Source organism: Oculina patagonica, chromosome 1, assembly GCF_052425735.1.
Source record: "Oculina patagonica isolate OP01 chromosome 1, crgOcupat, whole genome shotgun sequence".
NCBI lineage: Eukaryota > Metazoa > Cnidaria > Anthozoa > Scleractinia > Oculinidae > Oculina > Oculina patagonica.
The window spans coordinates 46,341,490-46,362,640 of record NC_135758.1 but is presented as its reverse complement, the minus strand read 5'-3'; the positions used below and the strand labels follow the sequence as shown (position 1 = coordinate 46,362,640).

Here is a 21,151-nt window from a genome sequence, read left to right as displayed (position 1 = left end):
AATTTCTCAACGAAAGCGCCACTTTCGATATATGCTCCAGTAACCATCAACAATTGTTTCTAGCGACATTTCAATTTAAAATTATTTATTTTCATTTTCGCCTTGTGAAAAAAATCGTTCGCACGTGTTCAAAGAGCTAGTATGAACAGATGGTTTAGTGATGTTGGAAGCCGTGAATATTTCAATTTGTACGAGCATTGAATTATCTTTCGGAAGAAGGATGATTAGGAAGCTATTCAACAGGCTCCGTGATACATGATAGTACGCCTATATTTACAGTAGAACCCCGGTAACTCGAACTCGGATAACTCGAACAACCCCGTTAACTCGAACAAACTTCCATTTGGATTTGACCCCAATTTTCAGTCATTTTTACTCGGTTAACACGAACTCGGAAAACTCGAAAACCCCGTTAACTCGAACTAAATTCCGTTTCCCTTGATCCAAATTTAGGTCAAATTTACCCCGATAACTCGAATTCCGGTTCTTGCAACTCGCCACGGTTGCCTTTAGATTAGAGCAACGAACAGATCACGCATTTGAAAGCAAGATTTCACTCCAAATGTGATCGTGTTTGAGTTTCTGAAAAGATGAAATCAATTTGCACTGTACTGTATACTGAAGTGCTGAAAAATCAGTAAACTATCAATTTTTAACTTGACAAATTAAATATTCAATCGACCCCGATAACTCGAAACCCCGCTTACTCGAACCGCTTTTAGTTTCCCTTCAGAGTTCGAGTTACCGGGGTTCTACTGTATGAAGATTCGTTCTTATTTCAATTATCGATACGCACTAGACTCAAAGTGCAAACTGCTTTGTGATACCCAGCCGCTTTAATGGTAGCGTCATATCGAGATTTTTAATGAAAATCCGTGTTTATTGTCTCCCCGTATTAATTATAGTGCATGCCTACTAGACATGTGAACTCCTTCAAGTCAGAAGCCGTGAAGTGTACTCAGATAGAGTCACAAATTGAAACGAAATAACGGCTTTTTTTTGGCTACAGCCAAAAACGTTTTCGTATTTCAACTGTTGCTGTTGAGATTTCAGGAAAAAGTGGTCTTGTTAAGCAAGTATTTTTTGAAAGGAAATGTATCGCCTTTGAGCATGCAGAGAACACTGCGTAACAACAAAGTATCTGTTAAAAATAGATAAAATGACGTATATCCGTAAACGATATCGAAAATCTTTGGCCATCTCAAGCAAAGACGGGTGAGAGTTGTAGAAAAAAAAAAAACACCAAATTATGAATATCCGGAAGCTAGTTACCGTGACGTCCTGCAGCAATGTGGAGATATTTGATTGGTGTACTGATGTAAACACGCTCCTAAAATAGAACTAGACGCGGGAAAAAGCTTGCTTGGAAGCTCAAGCAACACATCCGCACAAACAGTTTTTTGACTCTTGTCCAGTCATTTCTTCTTCGTAGCTTTTGATTCCCAATATTAACAAATTTTACAACCACTGAACGGCGCGATGAAATATTTCTTTCAAGCTTTTCTGTTGGGTTATTTTGCAGCGGCTCTTGCAAACTCAAATCTGAAGACGGAACCCGCGAAAAATAACAACGGCACGACGAAAGCTTCGCAGTGTAACGTCAACAATAATTACAACAGCTTCTACACCGGACCAAACTACCAGAAGATCGAGAGCATGTTTTCTGAAGTGAAACAACAACTAGGCGATCTAAAAGAAGAAATAAAAGAAATGAAGGAAAACCAAACTGGCGGCCCGGTTGGAAAAGGTTTGTCACGGTAACAAAACTGAGTCAAACTTTAGCAATGTTTTGTGGCGTGTATACTGTTGTTTTAGACTGCTTCAGTTAGGTGTTCAGTAGAATGGTTTTTAAGTAGAATATATTTTAAAAACTGAGTTAAAATACTTAAAAAGTTGACACTGGCGTAAGAAGAATGTCTCTGGACGTCTCGGTTACTTCTGTAACCTTCTTCCGCAAAATATGTAAATTGTAAACGGCGTCCCTGGTGTTATAAGAATGAAGAACTAAAAATGCAGAAAAATGCGACAATGAATGCTCTAAGCAAACATGGGGGGGGGGGGGGGGGGCTGAAATTCAAATCACGATTTAAAACAAAAGCGTAAAACAAGTGACACGTTGTTGCGAGAAGTCTTCTAAAGCCGGGTCTACACAGGCAGTTTTATGTGACAGATATATTTGATCGTATAAATGGCAAGAAAATTATTTTTCAACTGCGCCAGTAATGAGATACGCACAGAGATACGCGAGCGCAGTGCCCAGTGTGGCGATTGGAACACTGGGGACCGCATAATTACGCTGTCGCAATATTTGCCACATTTTATGCGACGAGTCGTCTTCACGAACATTTTTTTTTATGTGACAACTTTTATTTGTCACATGAAAACTACACGCCAGCTTCTCAACAAATATATTTGTCACATAAAAGTTTGTCCAATTTTCCTCGTATACACGAGGAAATAAAAATTGTCACATAACAATTGCTCGTTTAAACAAGCCTTAAGTCCTTTCTAAGTTTTTTGTGTTAACTATGTTAGAACTGCGAGGGTACACTCAGTGATCAACAAAATAACTTTTACACTGAAATAAAGGAAGGGCTTAAATTCATTTGTCAAGATGTAAATAAACCATAATCAATGGTTTTTATGTGAATTTCTTCCAAGTAACACTGTCAAACTTAAAAACGTCGGCCGGACCTTTTCAAGTTTTAGGTCACTTTCTTCTTACCTGTCCGCGGCCTCACCATGCACTTTTAACAATTTTCATCACTAGTAAACTACGTTTTAGCAAGGCCAGGCCACTAAATCTCGGTGACAATGCCTCTTTAAAAATTCTAAAGGTACTTATAAATCCAGGCGTAGTCAATCAATAGAGGTCAATATCGGAAATCAATCTATATCAATCCATATCAACAACCGATGGATATCGATTCAAATCTTTAATCCATAACAATCGATATCAAACTCACAGAAAAAAATACTTTCGATTGTTATCGATTGAGAAACGGACGTCCTAACCATTTCCCTCTATCAACTATGGTGAAGAAAATGGTGTTCGGCCATTAAAGAATTTGTGTCCATTGTTATTATGGCTTTAGAATGCTCCTCATCCGTGTTTTAGTGTGCGTAAGGGTCTTTCTCCTTATAACACCGGCCAGGGACGCCGTTTTACAATTTACATATTTTGCTGAAGAAGGTAACAGAAGTAACATAACCAAAACGTCCAGAAACAATCTTTTTAAACCAGTGTCGACTTTTTAATTTTTAAGGCAGTTTTTAACGAATATATGTTGTAATAACGAATTAAGTCTCAGAGGGAGGAATTGCATGCTGACTTCCTTAAACTGTACAAATTGCAGTTAACAAGAACTGCGCTGAAGTTTACAAGTCCGGCAGCAAGATCAGTGGAGTGTACAAAATCGATCCTGATGGTTTGGGAGAATTTGAAGTCTTCTGTGATCAGAAAACAGCCGGTGGAGGATGGACGGTATTTCAGAAGAGACGCGATGGCTCTGTACATTTCTTTCGAGCTTGGGATGACTACAAACGAGGCTTCGGCAATCTGAACGGCACGTTTTGGCTCGGACTCAACAAGATTCACCGCCTGACTGTAAGCAGCAGTAACAAGCTTCGTGTTGACTTGGAAGACATCTATGGTAACACAGCATTTGCAGAGTATAGCTCATTTTCAGTGGCAAGTGAGAAAGCGAAATATCAGTTGAGTTTAGGAAGTTATTCAGGTGAGCCATTACCTTTGATAAGTTTGATTTTAATTAATTCTGTGAATGGTTGAAATTTGCCACTGCGAAATGTGCTACATTTAATTGTGACATCTGAATGTTATATTTGCTTTTTTTTCGGCAATTACCTTTCTTGGAAGAAATGCCATTTATGCGTCACGTTGTTTCGGAAAAAATAGTTTCTTGGTCAAACAGATAAACAAAGATAAAAGTATTGAAACATGTTTATTTTGAATTGTTGTTTTTTTTAGGTACCGCTGGCGATTCTCTCGCCTATCACCATGGGTCAGCTTTTAGCACCAAAGATCGCGATAATGACCAGTGGTCATTACACTGTGCCTCAGCCTATAAAGGCGGCTGGTGGTACAATAGCTGTCATGAATCAAACCTTAATGGATTCTACCTCAATGGGAAAACCGACCCAAAAGGAGTGTCGTGGTACCACTGGAAAAATAAGAGTGAATCTGTCAAGAGGTCCGAGATGAAGATTCGTCCAAAGGACTTCTAAGATTTTGAAGATTCAGTGTCGCGTGCTGTATGTCACACTGGAGTGAAGTATCTATCCCCCAAAAAATAAGTAAAGTAAGGGTGCTTTTGCCTTAGTTTTCTTGGCAATGTTTTAAAACCAGAAAATATTAAAATCCGTAATTCTGCACAATTTTATGAACTTTCCATTTTATAAACAACCTCAAATTTCGAGCGTGCTCGAGAAGGGACATAATATAAGAAATTTGAGAGGTCAAGTTTTTGTAAACGTTTAATCAGTGCTTTCGCATCCATTTTGTAATCCATTGTTTAGTTCATTGTAGTTTTGTAGTGCAATCCATAAGATTGAAACGTTTTTACCTAGGTAGCTCATGAAATTTATCATATTTACTTAAATTCAGCGTAACTGTCTCAAAGTGTCATAACATTGATTTTCTCAGAAGGCAAAATGTTCAATCAAGCACGTGATAAATGCCGAAGCAAAAATCAGACCCCTTTGTACTCTCATAAAGGACGCTCTTTCAACAAATCAGAGCGCGCGTTTTATCGAAACCTTAAAATAAAAAGGGATAAATGAAATCCAGAGTAAGGAGAATTTATATGTCGAGTCTGAGAATAAAATCATCGCGAACTAACACGTAGAATGTTTATTCCTTCCCACTATTGAGAACAAGTATGTTTGCATCATCAATCTAACCAATCAGCCGGTTCCAACTGCAACTGGTCTTGGTTTGGCTCCTAATTGGTTCAAAGAAAACAGCGTGATGTGGTCTTCTATTATTTGTTCTCAAACTCATTAATAATTCATGACGTTATAAGCCAACCAGAGCGCCCCATTCGGGTCAGGTGGATGAGTTGGAAACTCAATGAAACACCAGTTGAAAATCACTAGTGTTTCATCACCTATTCATCACTAGTGTTTCATCACGTTTTCATCACTAGTGAAAAAATTGTTCTTAATCTGCATATTCATATATTACTCAAACACAGCTTTACATGAATCATTAATTTTTAATAACCAATGACCAGGAAAAACATTTCAAATTACAAACTGACAAGCCTAAGTCATTTGAAATTAAAGTTTACAGTACATTTCTTAAAGTCGCCAAAACAGACTGGCATAGTATCCATATCCACATTCTGAGAAACTTAAGCGGCGTAAGCGGCGTAAGCGGCTGAACTTAACGGCTTAACGGCTTAACGTAAGCGGCTGAACTTTGTGCAATTCATACTCTTTAAAAACTCCACCAACCTCGAGTATTGGAACATTGACACTTCGCACTCGTTGCCAATCCTCAAAAATCCCTATTGCCCACTTATTTTTATATCTGGTAGACTTCGGTACTGCTCTCTCTACGCAAAGTTCTTCTTCCTCGATTGTTTTCGGGGAGCGAAACCTTCCTTCGGCCATGGCAAAAACAATATGTAAATCCCTTCAAGTTCACAACGCTTTTAGAATACAAATTTGGTGCAACGCGAAACTATTGGATAATTAAAAACAAAAGCTCACAAATACAATGAATGCCGACTGAATACAACAAATCACACATACAAGGCATTTTAAAGAAAAATGGGAAAAAATACGACACTGCATAATTTTGTATTGTTTCTTTAGAGAAGTCATTTCAAAAACTCGTGCATCGTGTTTCATCACGATTTCCAAACACTCGAAAACAGATGAAAGCACGAGGCCGAAGCGGCCTCGTGCTTTCATCTGTTTTCTCGTGTTTGGAAATCGTGATGAAACACTCGCACTCGTTTTTGAAATAGTACTTAGAAAACGTTTTCATGTTCTTTTTTAGTTATCTTCAAAGTGTTACTAAAGCCGGTAAAGTTATACTAAGTCTATAAAGGCAATAAACACTTTTGGTGCGTGTCCAAACATCGCCGAATTAATGGTTTTCCTAGCTAGTCACAAATTGATGTTTTTTTTTTCTATTGCGTAGAAGTAAATCCAAGGATATGGATATCTTAAAAGCAATTTTAAAGCTGGTAAAATATACGAATTTTAAACATCACGAAATCTTAAGCTGTTAGCGACTTTCGGCAAGTAAATTGGAAATGAGGAGATATCTAAAGATGAGATTAAACACGCGAAATTTATCTTGCTTGAGAGCTCGAATAAAAAATATAAACTGTTTTGGTGCCTTGAAATCATGTACACATATTTGAACCTTTTTGAGTTATTTATTATATAATTAGTTAAAATTGCACGACCCCACATGCTCTGCTGACCAATTTATCGTGTCTGAATAAAGTTACTCATCAGCCACCTAGTAATCTTGCACAAGTTCTTGTTTTCAGAATACTAAAAGTCATACATTTTTTAACCTTAGTTTTTCTCTTGAATTATTTTCACTTTCATAGTAAAAGCTTCGTGAAACGGTGCCCTTTGAAGATGCAATAAAGGCACATATGCATTTAAGTTTACGTAGCTGACAATAAACGCTATCGCTGTAAATTATAGAGAGTCCAAAACAACTTTCTCTCCATCCTTTCGATGGCTATATTTTCCTTAGTATTATTTCAATCCGCTTTTTCTTCAATATCACGAGAGAACCTCATTTGCCATGCCCTCTTACATACGAGAGAGAACTTGTGCTTCGAGCACGAGTTGGGAAATAAAAAGTAAATAATATTCAAAACATTCTAGATTTGAAACAATTGTTGGTGGTATCTGGGATACTTTATTAATGCAATTGTTCGCCGAAGTGGAGGTTAATAGCAGTGGATATCCACCACTTTTCTCCGAAATGAAGATAAAATCTGCTTTGATATATACCAAACCAGTGAAATAGTCGGCCCTAAAATTATAGCTTCATTCTTTGTCGAACAAAAAAAAAATCATTTTCAAGAGAATGCTTCGTGTGCGCGACCGAGAAAAGCGTGGAAAATCACCTGACAACATTTGGCGATCGACGAGTTTGGTATGTTGAATGGATTCATGAAAATCCATGTCGATTTCAAAGAGAATTTGTCAGTTCTGTTCGCTTTCTTGGATGAAGATTCCTTAAGTAGATTCATTTTCATGGTGGTTTACAAAGAAAAAAGGACAACGCTTTTTACTTATGGAGACATGATTCGACAGCAACGTCTGTCATCGTCACTCTCAATATCTACAGTGTACGTCGACTTTGAACATTTTAGTTAATATGCACGGTTAACAGGTTTTCCATTTACTACTGGCCCTGAAATTTCAGATTGGAGTGAGAGAATTGCAGTTTTGGAACGGCCGCTAAAAACTGGGCCTTCATAGTTGAACACGGATTCCGCAGTAACGCCTGATCGCAGGTTAATTCCGCAGACGATCGTGAGTTCCAAAGACATCAAAACAAAAATATGGATACCTTGAATGTAAGTAGTTATTCCGTGCATACTAAATAGTTACACGGTTAAAACTCATTTTCCCTTGAATTATTTTTATCTCGATAGCAAAAATTTCTTTAAAAATTACGATTTAAAGCTGCAATTTAAGCTACTAGGTTTCAGTTCACATTTAAGTTTACGTAGCTGCCATTAAAAGTAGGAGTGGGGAATGGTCCTTCAAAAAATGCTTGTCTCGCAAACTTTTAGCCAAATTTCAGGGGTCTCGTCGTCTCGAATTTTTCTTTGACGCCTTCGCGGAGTCTCGATTTCTTTTGCAAGGCTAAAAAGGTCTCGGACTCGCAGAAAAGATAACAGTCTCGCCGTCTCGCAAAATCTCGCATTTACTATGGCCATTCGACACCCCTAAAGGTGACCGCTATAACAGAACGTAATACAGAGAGTGATAAACAGCAACATTCTCTTTATTCTGTCGATGTCTATATTTCTCCCGAAAGGTACTGCAATGATTCACCAAAGTTTCTATTTACACTATTTTTTCGATATAACGGGAAACACTACTTTATATAAGAGAGGATAAAGCCTTTATCCTCTCTTGTTTATATACGCTTTTAGCTGTGGGCGAAAAATTACAAATTAGAGGAATACGATTTTGAAAATTTCCTCTAAACTAATCTCCGTCTCCAGTCATGTTTGAAAGTATTCTGGTCGCCTTATAGATGTCAAATGTTTCTTGGCTTCCAAAACCTCTAGCTCTTCTTCTTTCTCCAGGAAATCAAAAGAAGTTCAGGTTCAGCCAAGCATTTGATTTGTTCTTCCTTTCGAACTTACGATCGTCCCCGCATCTTGTTCAAGGCTCAGATTCTAGCGGCAGATTTCAGATCTGCAATTTTCACTCCATTGCCCGGGCAACAGGAACGGCAAACCTTGTAAGCCATGACGAAATAAAACAAATAGAAAAGAACTCTCACTTTCATAAATCCATTCAACACTCAAACTTAAACAAATATTTTTTGGTCGATTGTTTGATGTTACCATGTGACTTTTCTCGCGATTTTTTCGGTCGAAACCCCTTTTGAAAAGATTTTTTTGTTTTTTGATAATTCTTTTAAGAATAAAACTATAAATTTAAAAGCCGGCTATTTCATTAGTTTGATAAACACTAAAAATGTTTGTGAAAAGGGGTGGATATCCGCCACTTAGGTGAATAATTTCTAAATATTCCGATTAACTAATTAGTTTTCGCTTCCATGTAGTAATGTTTATGAACTGATATTTTTCATGATATAGCAAAAAGGTGAATATACAAAGGTATGATACGTTCTGATTTACAGCGATCACGGTTTATGTCAGCTACGTAATTAAAAAACTTCTATGTGAAGTCTGGCTGTTTTAATCGTAGCGACAAAGCGTTGCTTTCACAATAACTTTTCGGAAAATTGAAAATATTTAGGAGAAAAATACGTTAATATAAGTATGTTTTCTTTGGAACAAAAACCTATGCAGAATAACAAGATGTCTGATTAGTAATCGCCCTTATGTTCTTGCATAATTTCGACTGATTGCTGGTCTTCTTTAATTCGTCCACGAATACGTAAGTCAAAGGTTTTGGTTTTCTTAAAAGCATTTACAAAGCTGATAAAATATACAAACTATAAACATCACAAAGTCATTAGCTGTGAGTCACGTAAGGTGTCCATAACTCCGTTAGTAAATGCGTTTTGTCGTTTTTTGGTTAATGTAGCTTGCATAATTGTTTGTTTTTAACAAATCAAGTTAAACCCTTTTTGAATGGTATATGGTACGCGGTACGTCGGTACTAAGCATCTTTGGATTTAAAAAAAACGAATTCCGAACATTACGACTTGTATTACGATCTCATTTAGGAAACTTCTGGGTTTTGTTGTGGCTCGAATACATTATGTCGGTCTTCAAAGGACCCTTTTTACTGTTGTGTAATAATATATTTAATTTAAAGACTTTAATTTTCTTTAAAAAATTAAGAAAGCTGATAAAAAAATACCAATCCTGAGCAACACGAACTCATCGGCTGTTAATGACGGAAGGTGTCTGTTTAGTCGCCTTATGGGCTATTAAAGTGTGTCTCAACTGCATTAATGGGCTTTTTCAATCAATTACTGATGCTTTTTTCTTTCTGTTCCGTAAACAATAGTCGGAGGTTTTGATTAACTTAAAAGTATTTTTAAAGCTGGTAAAATATACGAATTCTAAACATCAAGGCCTCGTAAGCTGTAAGTGACATTGGGCACGCAAATTGAAAATGTGGAGATATTTGATTGGTGATGAGCGCGCTCCTAAAATAGAATTTGACACGCATAAAGTCTTATTTGAAATCTCAAAGATCAGATCTATTAACTGCTTTTTTGTCTTCTAGAATAATTCACTGCCTGTAGCTGTCGATACTCTTTAACAAGGAAGTTCCAGAAATCGATCCATGATGAAATATCTCTTCCAAGCTATTCTGTTGGGTTATTTCACAGCAGCGCTTGCAAACTCAAATCTGCCGACAAAGCCACTCACCGGAGATTCCCAGTGTACTATCAAGAACAATTACTTCATCGCTGGATCAAACTCTAAGAAAATCGAAAACATGTTTTCTGAAATAAAACAAGAGCTGGCTGAAATAAAACAAGAAATCAGGGAAATGAAGGAAAACCAAACTGGCGGCCCGGGTGGAAAAGGTTTGTAACAAAACTTTTTGAAACTTCAGTTATGTTTTGTTGCTTGTTATACTGTTGTTAAAATTGTTTAAGTGTTCAGTAGCATGGCCTTGTCTTCTAAAATATACCCCAAAAGTTTTTTCACTGAAATGTTTCACTTTTGCATAAAAACAAGCTGTTTTTAAAGCAACTATACTAAATGAAGGTTCAGTAACATATACACATACACACAATCGTTGATATTAGGAAGAACAAAACAAAAACAATTAACGACTAAGTGAATTTCTTTTAGTTGTTAATTAGCGTGTATTGCATACATTCAAATTGGGGTTTTCAGCCACTTTATACAACACTTCTTGTTAATGTAACATTTGTAGATATACACTGGCCAGTTAACTTGACTTCGCTCAAAAAAACTGATGCTTTTTTGGCGTCTTTACTTATAATAGAAATGTTATCTATTTAGCTGAGCGAAGCGAAAGAAAATAGAACATTTCGTTTCTTCTAAGCACAAAGTTGCATTAAATTATTTTAATGTATTATGAAATTTGCAGTTTACAAGAACTGTGCCGAAGTTTACCAATCCGGTGACAAGATCAGTGGAGTGTACAAAATCGATCCTGATGGTTTGGGAGAATTTGAAGTCTTCTGTGATCAGAAAACAGCCGGTGGAGGATGGACGGTGTTTCAGAAGAGACGGGATGGCTCTGTAGATTTCTTCCGTGCTTGGGATGACTACAAACGAGGCTTCGGCAATCTGAACGGCGAGTTTTGGCTCGGGCTCGACAAGATTCACCGCCTGACTGTAAGCAGCAGTAACAAGCTTCGCGTTGACTTGGAAGACATCCATGGTAAAAGAGCATTTGCAGAGTACAGCTCATTTTCAGTGGCAAGTGAGAAAGCGAAATATCAGATGAGTTTGGGAAGTTATTCAGGTGAGTTTGCCTCTATTATTTTATAAATAAAATCAGCACCTGTACAATATATTGTATTTTATTGAAACAAATAAAAATCATATTTACTGGCATGTTATCTCCCAAAAGAAAACTAAAAGGTGTGTTAAAAAACGTAGTTAATGTTCTAACTTCTGTTTGCAGTTACCAATAATGAAGCTTCATTTTGTTTTTCGATTTCGGTTAATAACCAAAACAAAATAAGAATACTAAGATGTATTTATAGTTATTAATTAGCAATACTCGAGTCTTTTGATAAAACGGAAAGAGTGTAGTTGTTTATCGTATTGATCTCTTATCTTCAGCAAAACAAAATCGAATAATCATGGAGAAATAGGATAATTACACGTGTGTCTGCAAATTAAAACAGTTGCCAAGAAGTCAGAATAGAAAATCCAGGCTTACAATGCCAGGGTTTTATCAGTGCAGTTAGGGACTTAATTTTTCTTCTTCCCTTAAATCTGTATATCAACTCTATAGCGTTCAGTAAACGAAAAGCTTTTATTTTCTTCTTTTTCAGGCACTGCTGGTGATTCTCTTTCTTATCATCGTGGCTCAGCATTCACCACCAAAGATCGCGATAATGATGGGCATAGCTCAGTCAACTGTGCGTTGGATCGTAAAGGTGCCTGGTGGTACAAGGGTTGCGCTTACTCAAACCTCAATGGCTTGTACCTCAATGGTAAGGACGATGCTAAAGGAATGCAATGGCACCACTGGAAGAATAACAATGAGTCTGTCAAGAGGTCCGACATGAAGATTCGTCCAAAGGACTATTAAGATTCACGATCGGGTACTTAAACAAAAAGGCAAATAAAACAATCAAAAAACTAAGGGTGCTTCTGCTGTATACATTTCCTTGGTGCCGTATTTAACAACCAGAAAATATACGTTATTTCACTCGTGAACTTGCAACTTTAACAGAAGCGGTAAGATTTAGACAAATAGGGAAGATACTAAGAAAAATAAGACATTGCACAGGACGATGTGGGACGAGAAGACATATTCGTTCAGTAAATTTCAAAGTTTTTCCATAAAAGGTTTTTTGTAGTTAATATTTTCTCGCAGGTACTGTTAGAACATTTAACATTATCTTTTTTTATTATAGCTAAAAATATTTTTTGCTGAGTTATTAAAAGCGGTTTTTTTTAATGTTACGTTAAGTACTGTAATATAGTTTTAAACACTTGTTTAAAAACAACCTAAAAGGATATCTTTTAGAGTCTAAGATCACAGACTTAACTTGAATTGGTCCTTTTATGCTACTGTTAGTCATTACCCAGTTTTTAAGTTACTATTAGAAGTAGGTTCTTTATTTCACTTTACTTTTCCTAAAAGCCAAAAAAAAAAATATATTTCAAGGTGACACGAGTTTTAATAACCTGAGATTTTAATTAAAGAAAAATAGTTACAGTTGCAAGTATATTATATTAGGAAGAATATAATCGAAAAATGGTTCGAAGCCAAGGAAGTAAGCCTCTGTAAGCTTGTGGTGCTAATTAAAATAAATAATTGGGAAAAAATGAATTTTGCCGACTTTTTCTTCTTTGTCTTAAACTTTAAAGTGTGATCGACATTTGTTTTTTCCTCATGAATACAAAGTACTCAGCGATCTCTCAGGTGGGTCCTGAAGGAAATGGTTGTGGGGAGGGGGTGGGTGTAAGTTCCATTTTCCAGCCAATTGTTTTCCAAATTACCCAAATCCCAGTCCAGATCCATTGTTTTTTTGTTTGTGATTCCATGTCCCAGTGACCAAAATCCCGTTTTCCCAGCGGGTTCTACCCCTTCAGGTCACTTTTTCAGCTTAAAAAAGTTCACAGATTCACAACGTACTAGATTGTCCAGAATGTAAGGGACTCAGTGGATGGTTTATAACAGTTTTGATAATAGAAAACTATTGAAAAAAATCCTTTTGACGCTGTTTTTAGTTGATTGCAGCTTTTGGGTTGATAGCTTACATAACACATAAGAAAGTTAATACCAAATTCTGAACGTATCCTGCTTATTCACAAAAGAGCATAACTATTTTTGTAATTCCTTTTTATAAACACCTAGCTTAAAACTATGACTAAAATTTTATCTATCAATAAGTCGACTGAAAATTTTCGAGAATTCAAGGTTAATAAGTGAATGCCTTTAGTGTATCTGGAAAGGAAAACGTGTTTGAATGGAAGCCAAAATAATTAATGTGAAATTGTCTGGCGTCATTTGAAGGCTAAGATAAAAATTACATGGCTCAGAAGTAAAGAGGTTCAACTCCTGTTGGGAAAACTCGAAATTGTTGTTCTTTATACCAATAGCTGAATATTTTTTTCCTTAAATGTACTTTATTTAGACCGATTGACGACTAAATTTCGTACGATCCTTAAAATCAAGTTACAGATAAACAAAATTCCGTCATACTCAAAAATCACGAGGCGTGAGCTGGCGTTTGAAGGCCCCCTTTAAAGTATGTCACTGTAGCATATTAGTGGAAATTGGAATTAATTATCTACCCCTACCCTTCCTCACAAACGCCTTACACTTCCAGCCACACGACTTATTATGTTATAGTTTTGATTAATAGAGAAACTGGACGACTGCGATGGACGCGAGTATGATGACAGACAGAAATGGACAAAATGAAGCCCTGTGACCAATTTATCAAAACTTTGAGAAACAAACAAACTTTAGCAGCGAAATGGTTAAAAGTCTTACTCCTCAGAATGCACAATGCGGTGTGTGCAAAATGATGCGTACTGTCCAATTACACAGGCATGGCGCTTTAACTGTCCTATTATTACACTGTCCAATTACAATCATGAGGCGTACGCTGTCCTAGTAGTGCTCAAATCGGGCTGCAGGTAACCAATCACGTTCGATAATTTAGTTATAGTTTAAATTAATTTGTTTATTGATTATCAAATAATCAGGCTAGCAGTTGATATTGACTGGTATTGATTATCGAAATCTTGGATGCCGTGGGAATTAATGTACAAAAGCAAAACGATGCAAAATCAAATTATTAGATCATTAGCTTCATTAATCTTTTTTTTTATTTTGATCAGTTCTGTGCACACCTATTTGTCAGGTAATTGGTGCACAATCACATGAGTGTCCAATTACAACTTACAACTTTATTTGTAATTGGACACCCATGCCATTTTCACATCAATCACATGCACTTAAATGGGTTCTTTCTTGCTGTTTGCCTTCTGTTTGTACAACCAATGTAACGTTCCTTTGACTGTTTCACACAAAAGAGGTTCTCATATACTTCCTAGCCTTAAATTTTGCTATTGATACAATTAATTGGTAATTGGACCCCATGCCATACAATTCAGAGAGTTATCTGTGCTCGGCATTGCGCTGTGCTCGGCTGATTTTTAAATAACTTGTCTGTATACTCCCTGAATTTTATTCCACTCAGTCCAATTACTATTACTAAACTTATAAATGCATTTTGTAGAAATCAAAATTGAGGAAAAAGCAACCGAAAGACAAGTTGTCATTTGACGTCATAACAAAAAAAATCATAATAAATTTAGAAGATTATAATACCAGTGGCCGATCCAGGGATGGTGGGTGTATTGGGGGTGCAGGTAGGCTGGGCTTTTCCTTACAAATCATGCAATGACCTTTCCTTGCTCTTTTATAAGCATGAAGCAATAAAATTATAAGAAAGCCACTCTTCACTCTGCCCTTCCCCCAAAATTAATCAGCGATACTCACTTATCCTCTTCGCTCCTCAAACTGGAGTATAAGGCCGCCCAGAAACGTCCTCCATCCTTCACGGTCTTTTGCTCGCTGTTTCACCTCATTCCAGCTAGTCCAGCCCAGGTCTTTACGCTCACCTTTCACAGTTCTTCTCCACGAAATCTTGGGTCTTCCTCGCTTTCTCCTACCTTCAGGGGTCCAGGTGAGAGCAACTCGGCAATTGTTGTCTTTTTCCCTCCTCAAGATATGACCTATCCATCTCCATCGCCTGACCTTCACGGTTTCTGAGATAGGTCTCTGCTTAGTTCTTTCATAGAGATCACAGTTAGAGATGGTGTGTGGCCAGGAAATGTCTTCTTAGACATTTTCGGTGGAAAACGTCTAGCTGCTCGATATCTGTTGATGTAATCCTCCACATCTCAGCGCCGTACAGCAGAACAGAGGTTACACAGCTCTTGAGGTTTTTCAGCTTGGTGTGCTTGCTGTACATCTTTGATCTCCAGACAGGATTGAGGGTGGCATACGCCCGTCTTGCAATTGACAGCCTTCGTTTGATGTCTTCATGTGATCCACCTTCCCCTTGGATTGTGGCTCCTAGGTAGATTAAGGAGCTGACTTCTTCAACGTCTTGTCCATTGATTGAAATTGGGTTGGCAACCTTCGTGTTTGTTCGTAACACCTTTGTCTTGGTGGTGTCGATGCAAAGACCGGTATACCTCGAGACCTGATGGAGGCGGTTGCACTTCTCTTGGAGATCTTTGTGCCGGCTTGAGAGAAGAGCTATGTCGTCAGCATAGTCATGATCCTCAAGGACTGTTGTAAACTTCCATCTCAAACCCCTTCTTGCATTGTTGGTGCATTATCCAGTCAATGATGATGTTGAAAAGAAAACCAGACATTACACAGCCCTGCTTGACACCTGACACTACAGGAAACCAGTCTGATGTCTGCCCACGTTCAACAACACAACAGGTGCTTCCATCATAAAGCTCTCGTATGATGTTCACGAAGTTTTAAGGAATACCATAATGCTTAAGGATGTTCCAAAGCCTGTCACGTCTTACACTATCGAAGGCCTCCTTGAAGTCGATGAAACCAATGTACAAGGATGCTTGCCACTCAGCGCTCTGTTTTAAGATGTTTCTAAGGATGAAGATCTGTTCAGTTGTTCCTCTACCTCTCCGGTAGGCAGCCTGTTCCTGTCGCAATCTCGTCTCCACTCCTTCCTGCATCCTAGACAGCAGCAGTCGGCAGAAGACCTTGTAAGGTACTGATAGTAAGGATATCCCACGGTAATTATCGCAGATAGATGGATCACCTTTCTTGGGCACTTTGGCCAGGAGAGATTTTTTTCCAGTCAGATGGAGCTTTACACTGGTCAGGAGTCTGGTTGCAGATATTCAGAAGCTGGTACAAGGCAATTGCGGGGCTGGCTTTCGGCATTTCTGCACTGATGTTGTCCACACCGGGAGCTTTACCATTCTTCAGTCGAGATATGACTCGTCTCACTTCTTCGATTGTGAAGGGGCTCGTATCCATCTCTATGTGTTTTTCGCAGATGTCGAGCTGGCAACCTTCAGGGAAGCCAGTTTCTTCGCAAGCCACATTCAAGACCTCGTAGAAATGTTCTTTCCACCTTTCAAGCACTTCTTCCTCTATGGTGATGACTGTACCGTCCTTAGCCCGTATCCCAGTGCTTGGCTTCTTGAGGCATCCGCTTAGTAGTTTGGTCTTCATGTAGAGCTCTTTCAGGTTATTCTGGTGCGTTGCCCCTTCCGCCTCTTCTGCGATTCTTTCCAGGGTCCTCCTTTTGTCTGCCCTCGCTCTTTTCAACACTTCCTTGTCCTTCTTCTGGTAAATTTGCTGTTTTTTCTCCTTCACGCATTCCGAGCGGCAGTTTAAGAGGCTGTGTTTCAGCACACGTCTTTCTTCGATGCAGTTCCAGGTAGTGGGGCTCAACCAATCCTTCCTCGTACTTGCTCTCTGCCCAAGAGTTTCAGCCGCTGTGCTGCGGTAGATATCTCGATACTCAGTCCATGCATCATCTACACTCAGGACTTCACTAGCCAAAGCTTCAAAACGGTTCTTCAGAGCTATGCTAAAGTTCCGCTTTTGTATGGGGTCTTTTAACTTTTCAGTGTCATAGATGGTTCTTGACATCTGTTTCTTCCTATTTCTTGCCAGTTTTAAGCGTACCTTGCATCTGACGAGGTGATGGTCACTCGCGGCATCAGCTCCTCTTTGAACTTTGACATCGAGCAAGGATCTCCTGAATCTTCTTGTGATTGCAATGTGGTCAATCTGATTCCTGTCACGACCATTTGGGGATGTCCATGTGTATTTGTGGATGTCTTTGTGCCGAAAACAGGTGCCACCTATGACAAGACTGTTTCGGTGCAGAGAGATGCAAATCAGGCCATTATCATTCATGATGCCAAGTCCTTCATTACCCAGGGTGCCTTCCCAGCCAGTGTTATCGGATCCTACCTTGGCATTTGCATCTCCGAGAAGAATCAGTAGGTCATGAAGTGGTGTAGCATCGATCTCTCTCTGGAGCATCTCGTAGAAAACGTCCTTGTCCTCATCACTAGCCTTGTTGGTAGGGCTGTAGATCTGGATAACTGTCATCTTCACGTACTTAGAGTAGAACCGCGCGCTGATAATCCTGTCCGAGATGGGGTTCCATTTCATCATGCATTTCCTTGTCTCATCGTTCATCGCCAGGGCAACACCACTGTGGTGTCCTTCCTCACGTCCAGAGTAGATGATTGTCTCGCCTTTCGTTGTCCTCACTTCCCCAAAACCTGTCCATCTTACCTCACTGAGGCCGAGGATGTTTAGTTTGTACCTTCTCATTTCCTTCATTACTGTCGCTGTTTTTCCGATGGTATACATTGTCCTGATGTTCCAACATCCTATGTTCAAGTGGTCTTTGGGTGTAAGGAGAGATGTTTCATGCGGCCTTTTCATGCTCCCGGCTTCCTTGCGGCTTTCACCTGAAGCAGTCATAGTCGTGCCACCCCAGTGGAGAAAACTCTCGTCAGGGATGTCACAGGTCGCACTAGTCCGTTCCCGAATAGCATTCGTTACTGATGTAGTTTCCGTAGCAATTATTTTTTTTATGGGAGGGGTTGCTGGTCCTCTGCCCAACCTGATTTTCCAGATCAGGAAACTGTTTGGATAAGCTAGCTAACAAGCTAGCTAATAATGCTATGTTGTGTGCTTCACTTGGGCTGCAATATAGACTACGGTTTATGCAATCTTGAAAAAGAAAGATTACCAACTTAAGTCGTGATCCAAAGATAAGTAAACAGATATAATTTTAACTTAACTGACCTTAATTGGCAATACCAAAATGCCATACATGGGTAAATGGAACACTAACTTCGTTATAAACCTATAATATTAAACTATCACTGGTCTCAGTTACGTAAAGTATAGAAATTAATTGGCGCATTTGCGTCACGCTGACACTTGCGTGACTAGCTTAAGTGAAAGGGGTGCTCGCGTGACTGGTCCTTGATAGAAAGTGGCAAATTAATTTGCTCCTCGCATACATTCGGTAGTGCACTCAAGACCACTCAACAAACCTACGTCATAGCGAGTATAAATTAATACCATTAATTTTTCACTTCACGTTATCTTCGGCTCTGTCTTCTTGGGGAAAATAAACGTTTTTTGTGGGTCTCTCTTGCTGCCGCTCTTTCTATTTGCCACGCGCGTCTTCTCGCTCTCGCGTGTCTCGCGTGTCCATCCCGATTGTCTGGCGCCCAATTAATTACCGGTACTCAAGCTCCTGCTAAGCTGTTACGCAGCCTAAAGTCCCTGTCACGCAGACGTTGCCAATTCTAAGCAATCCCTGTTTCAGATGTACGCGAAGCACGAGCGAAGGACTTGACAGAGAAAGTCCGTGGGGCAGACAAGCTGCTTCCATTCTCCCTCGTAAACTTCCGTGGGCTCACAACTCTATTCCTGTTGTCTCGCGTTTCGCGCACTGCCATATGCAATGCTCGCGTGACTTTCCCACGGCTGCGTGCATTGAGAGTTGATTTGAGAATTATTTTGCCGGTTTGGAAAACCATAATTAATGACGGTACATTAAATTTACTGTTTATAAACATTAATAGGAGATAGTTATAGAACAAGTCAAAAGAAACTAATACAACAACAGCGACGACGATGTCTTATTTACCATAATTGATCCAATGGAGTTAGCGTGCGGATGCTTATTTCGTTTTGGGAACTTGAGGGGCGCATATTAGAGGAACACTGACGCGTAAAATCTTGCTGGGAAGCTCAACCAACATATATCACTAAAACAGTATAGTCTTAGAGCTCCACTCGCTTCTTTGAAGCTTTTGATGCCGCTTCAGTTGTAAGAAATCAGTATACTGACAAACATCATTCCAGGATGAAATATTTTTTCCAAGCTATTTTGTTTGGTTTTTTCGTAGCGTCACTTGCCAATTCAAAGCTGACGTCAAAACCAGCGAAAACTAACAACGATACGAAGAAAACTTCGCAGTGCAATGTCAACAACTATAACAGCTTCTATACCGGTCCAAACTCCAAGAAAATCGAAAATAGGATTTCTGAAGTGAAACAACAGCTGGTCGAACTAAAAGAAGAAATCAGGGAATTGAAGGGAAACAAAACTGGCGGTCAGGATGGCAAAGGTTTGTAACAAAACTTTATGAACTTTGTCGATTGTGGTAAATGTATTAAATTTGCCAAAAAATGTGGCTGTAGCTACTTTGTTTGCGCTAAATCAATCGGCTCCTGGATATCTGCACTAAAAGTATATAAATTCCTTTTGTTCGTCGTTTGTTTCGTGCGCCCAAGATCGTCTTTGTATATGAAAACGACAACTCAGCCAAAAAAATCGTCATTCTCTAGCTCTCGATATCTCATTAAGATTTTTCATTCTCCTGATCCTTCGTTAATTCCATTTCTCATTTACAAGATTGTTCTCTTTCTTTAAGTTATTATTCAAGCATCGATTAATTTCAACAGATTTTAATATTTCGATTATTCTTACTGCTTCTTTAAGACGCCTCTATCAGCGTTCAGTACATCAAATAGAATGTTAAGAGTCAGAAATAGACCAAAACATTTTTTTCCAGTTAATGCAGGTCGAAGGAGAACACAATTTCTTCACAGAAAGAAAAAATTAAATAGATCATTAAATATCAAATAAGTTAACTTCTTGACTGTATTATATAATATTCAGTTTACAAGAACTGTGCCGACGTTTACCAGTCCGGTGACAAGATCAGTGGAGTGTACAAAATCGATCCTGATGGTTTGGGAGAATTTGAAGTCTTCTGTTGTTCTCATTGTCCTTTTTAACCTCTGCATCCTTTGCGTACAAATAACTTTCTTGCAAGGAGAAATCACGTTTTAGCTCAACTGTGTTTCCTATTTTCAAGGAACTGCTGGTGATTCTTTTAGTTATTATCGTGGAAGACCATTTTCCACCAAAGACCGCGATAATGACAGTTCGTCATCCAACTGTGCCTTGTCTTGGAAGGGCGACTGGTGGTACGGGTATTGTCATGTCTCACACCTCAATGGTTTGTACCTCAGTGGGAAGATAGATAACCGAGGAATCCGCTGGTTACACTGGAAGAGTAATGATGAGTCTTTTAAGAGGTCCGAGATGAAGATTCGTCCAAAGGACTTCTAAGATTCGCAGCTATCGCTATACTTTGTGTTACGCTGAAGTGAAACATTTATCCAAAAACAAAAATATGCAAGGGTGCTTTTGCTGTAGTTTTCTTGGCATTATTTATATAATAGAAACAACCAAATATTTGTTCCACTTAGCACCGGGGTTTATGAATTTGTGGCTCTCTAAAAAAAGGACACTATAAACAAAGATACAATAACACAAATATACAACACTAGAAATTTAAATGATACGAGCTTCCAAACCTGAAATCATACGAATCTCCAACTTTTACAATATCCTGTCATTAAAGTCGTGTGTAGAAAGATGTATGTCCTATATATTAACAACGTTTAGAGACTTCAAGAACTCCAACTCTAAAGTAACCATGAAAGTATCAATAAGCAGTGTCGTTTTCTAGACTGAAAACCTTTCTTTCATTAGCCACTATTGCAGCTCTCTTAGTAGAAGTTGGCTCTACAAAAAAATGATTTTTTTTAATAAAAATAGTTGTTTAGTCGAGAAGCCCAGTGATAATGATTCATAGAACTTTATAGCAACCTACTAAAAAGAAGAGAAATAATTTAGTTTTCCTTTTTTTGGGGT

The 21,151-nt window shown here is 38.4% G+C and overlaps 2 protein-coding genes across 4 annotated transcripts in view; both read left to right on the top strand.

Annotated features, from left to right (window-relative positions):
- Positions 1 to 1,350: 1,350 nt before the first annotated feature.
- LOC144634062 (microfibril-associated glycoprotein 4-like) lies at positions 1,351 to 4,970 on the top strand. Its single transcript, XM_078493016.1, has 3 exons — positions 1,351 to 1,747; positions 3,357 to 3,737; positions 3,989 to 4,970. The coding sequence occupies exons 1-3, from the start codon at positions 1,480 to 1,482 to the stop codon at positions 4,243 to 4,245; spliced, it is 906 nt and encodes a 301-aa protein (XP_078349142.1). The 5' UTR covers positions 1,351 to 1,479; the 3' UTR covers positions 4,246 to 4,970.
- Positions 4,971 to 9,589: 4,619 nt separating this feature from the next.
- Positions 9,590 to 21,151, top strand: part of LOC144634019 (microfibril-associated glycoprotein 4-like) — a 79,422-nt gene continuing 67,860 nt past the window's right edge. Inside the window, exons 1-3 of one of the 3 annotated variants that reach the window (XM_078492963.1) lie at positions 9,590 to 10,249; positions 10,783 to 11,163; positions 11,702 to 12,708. In XM_078492963.1, the coding sequence (XP_078349089.1) occupies positions 10,003 to 10,249; positions 10,783 to 11,163; positions 11,702 to 11,961 (888 nt within the window). In that variant the 5' untranslated portion in view covers positions 9,590 to 10,002 and the 3' untranslated portion in view covers positions 11,962 to 12,708. Of the gene's footprint in view, positions 10,250 to 10,782; positions 11,164 to 11,701; positions 12,709 to 21,151 lie in introns of those variants that run through there. The other 2 variants (XM_078492970.1, XM_078492978.1) reach the window with 2 other exon arrangements.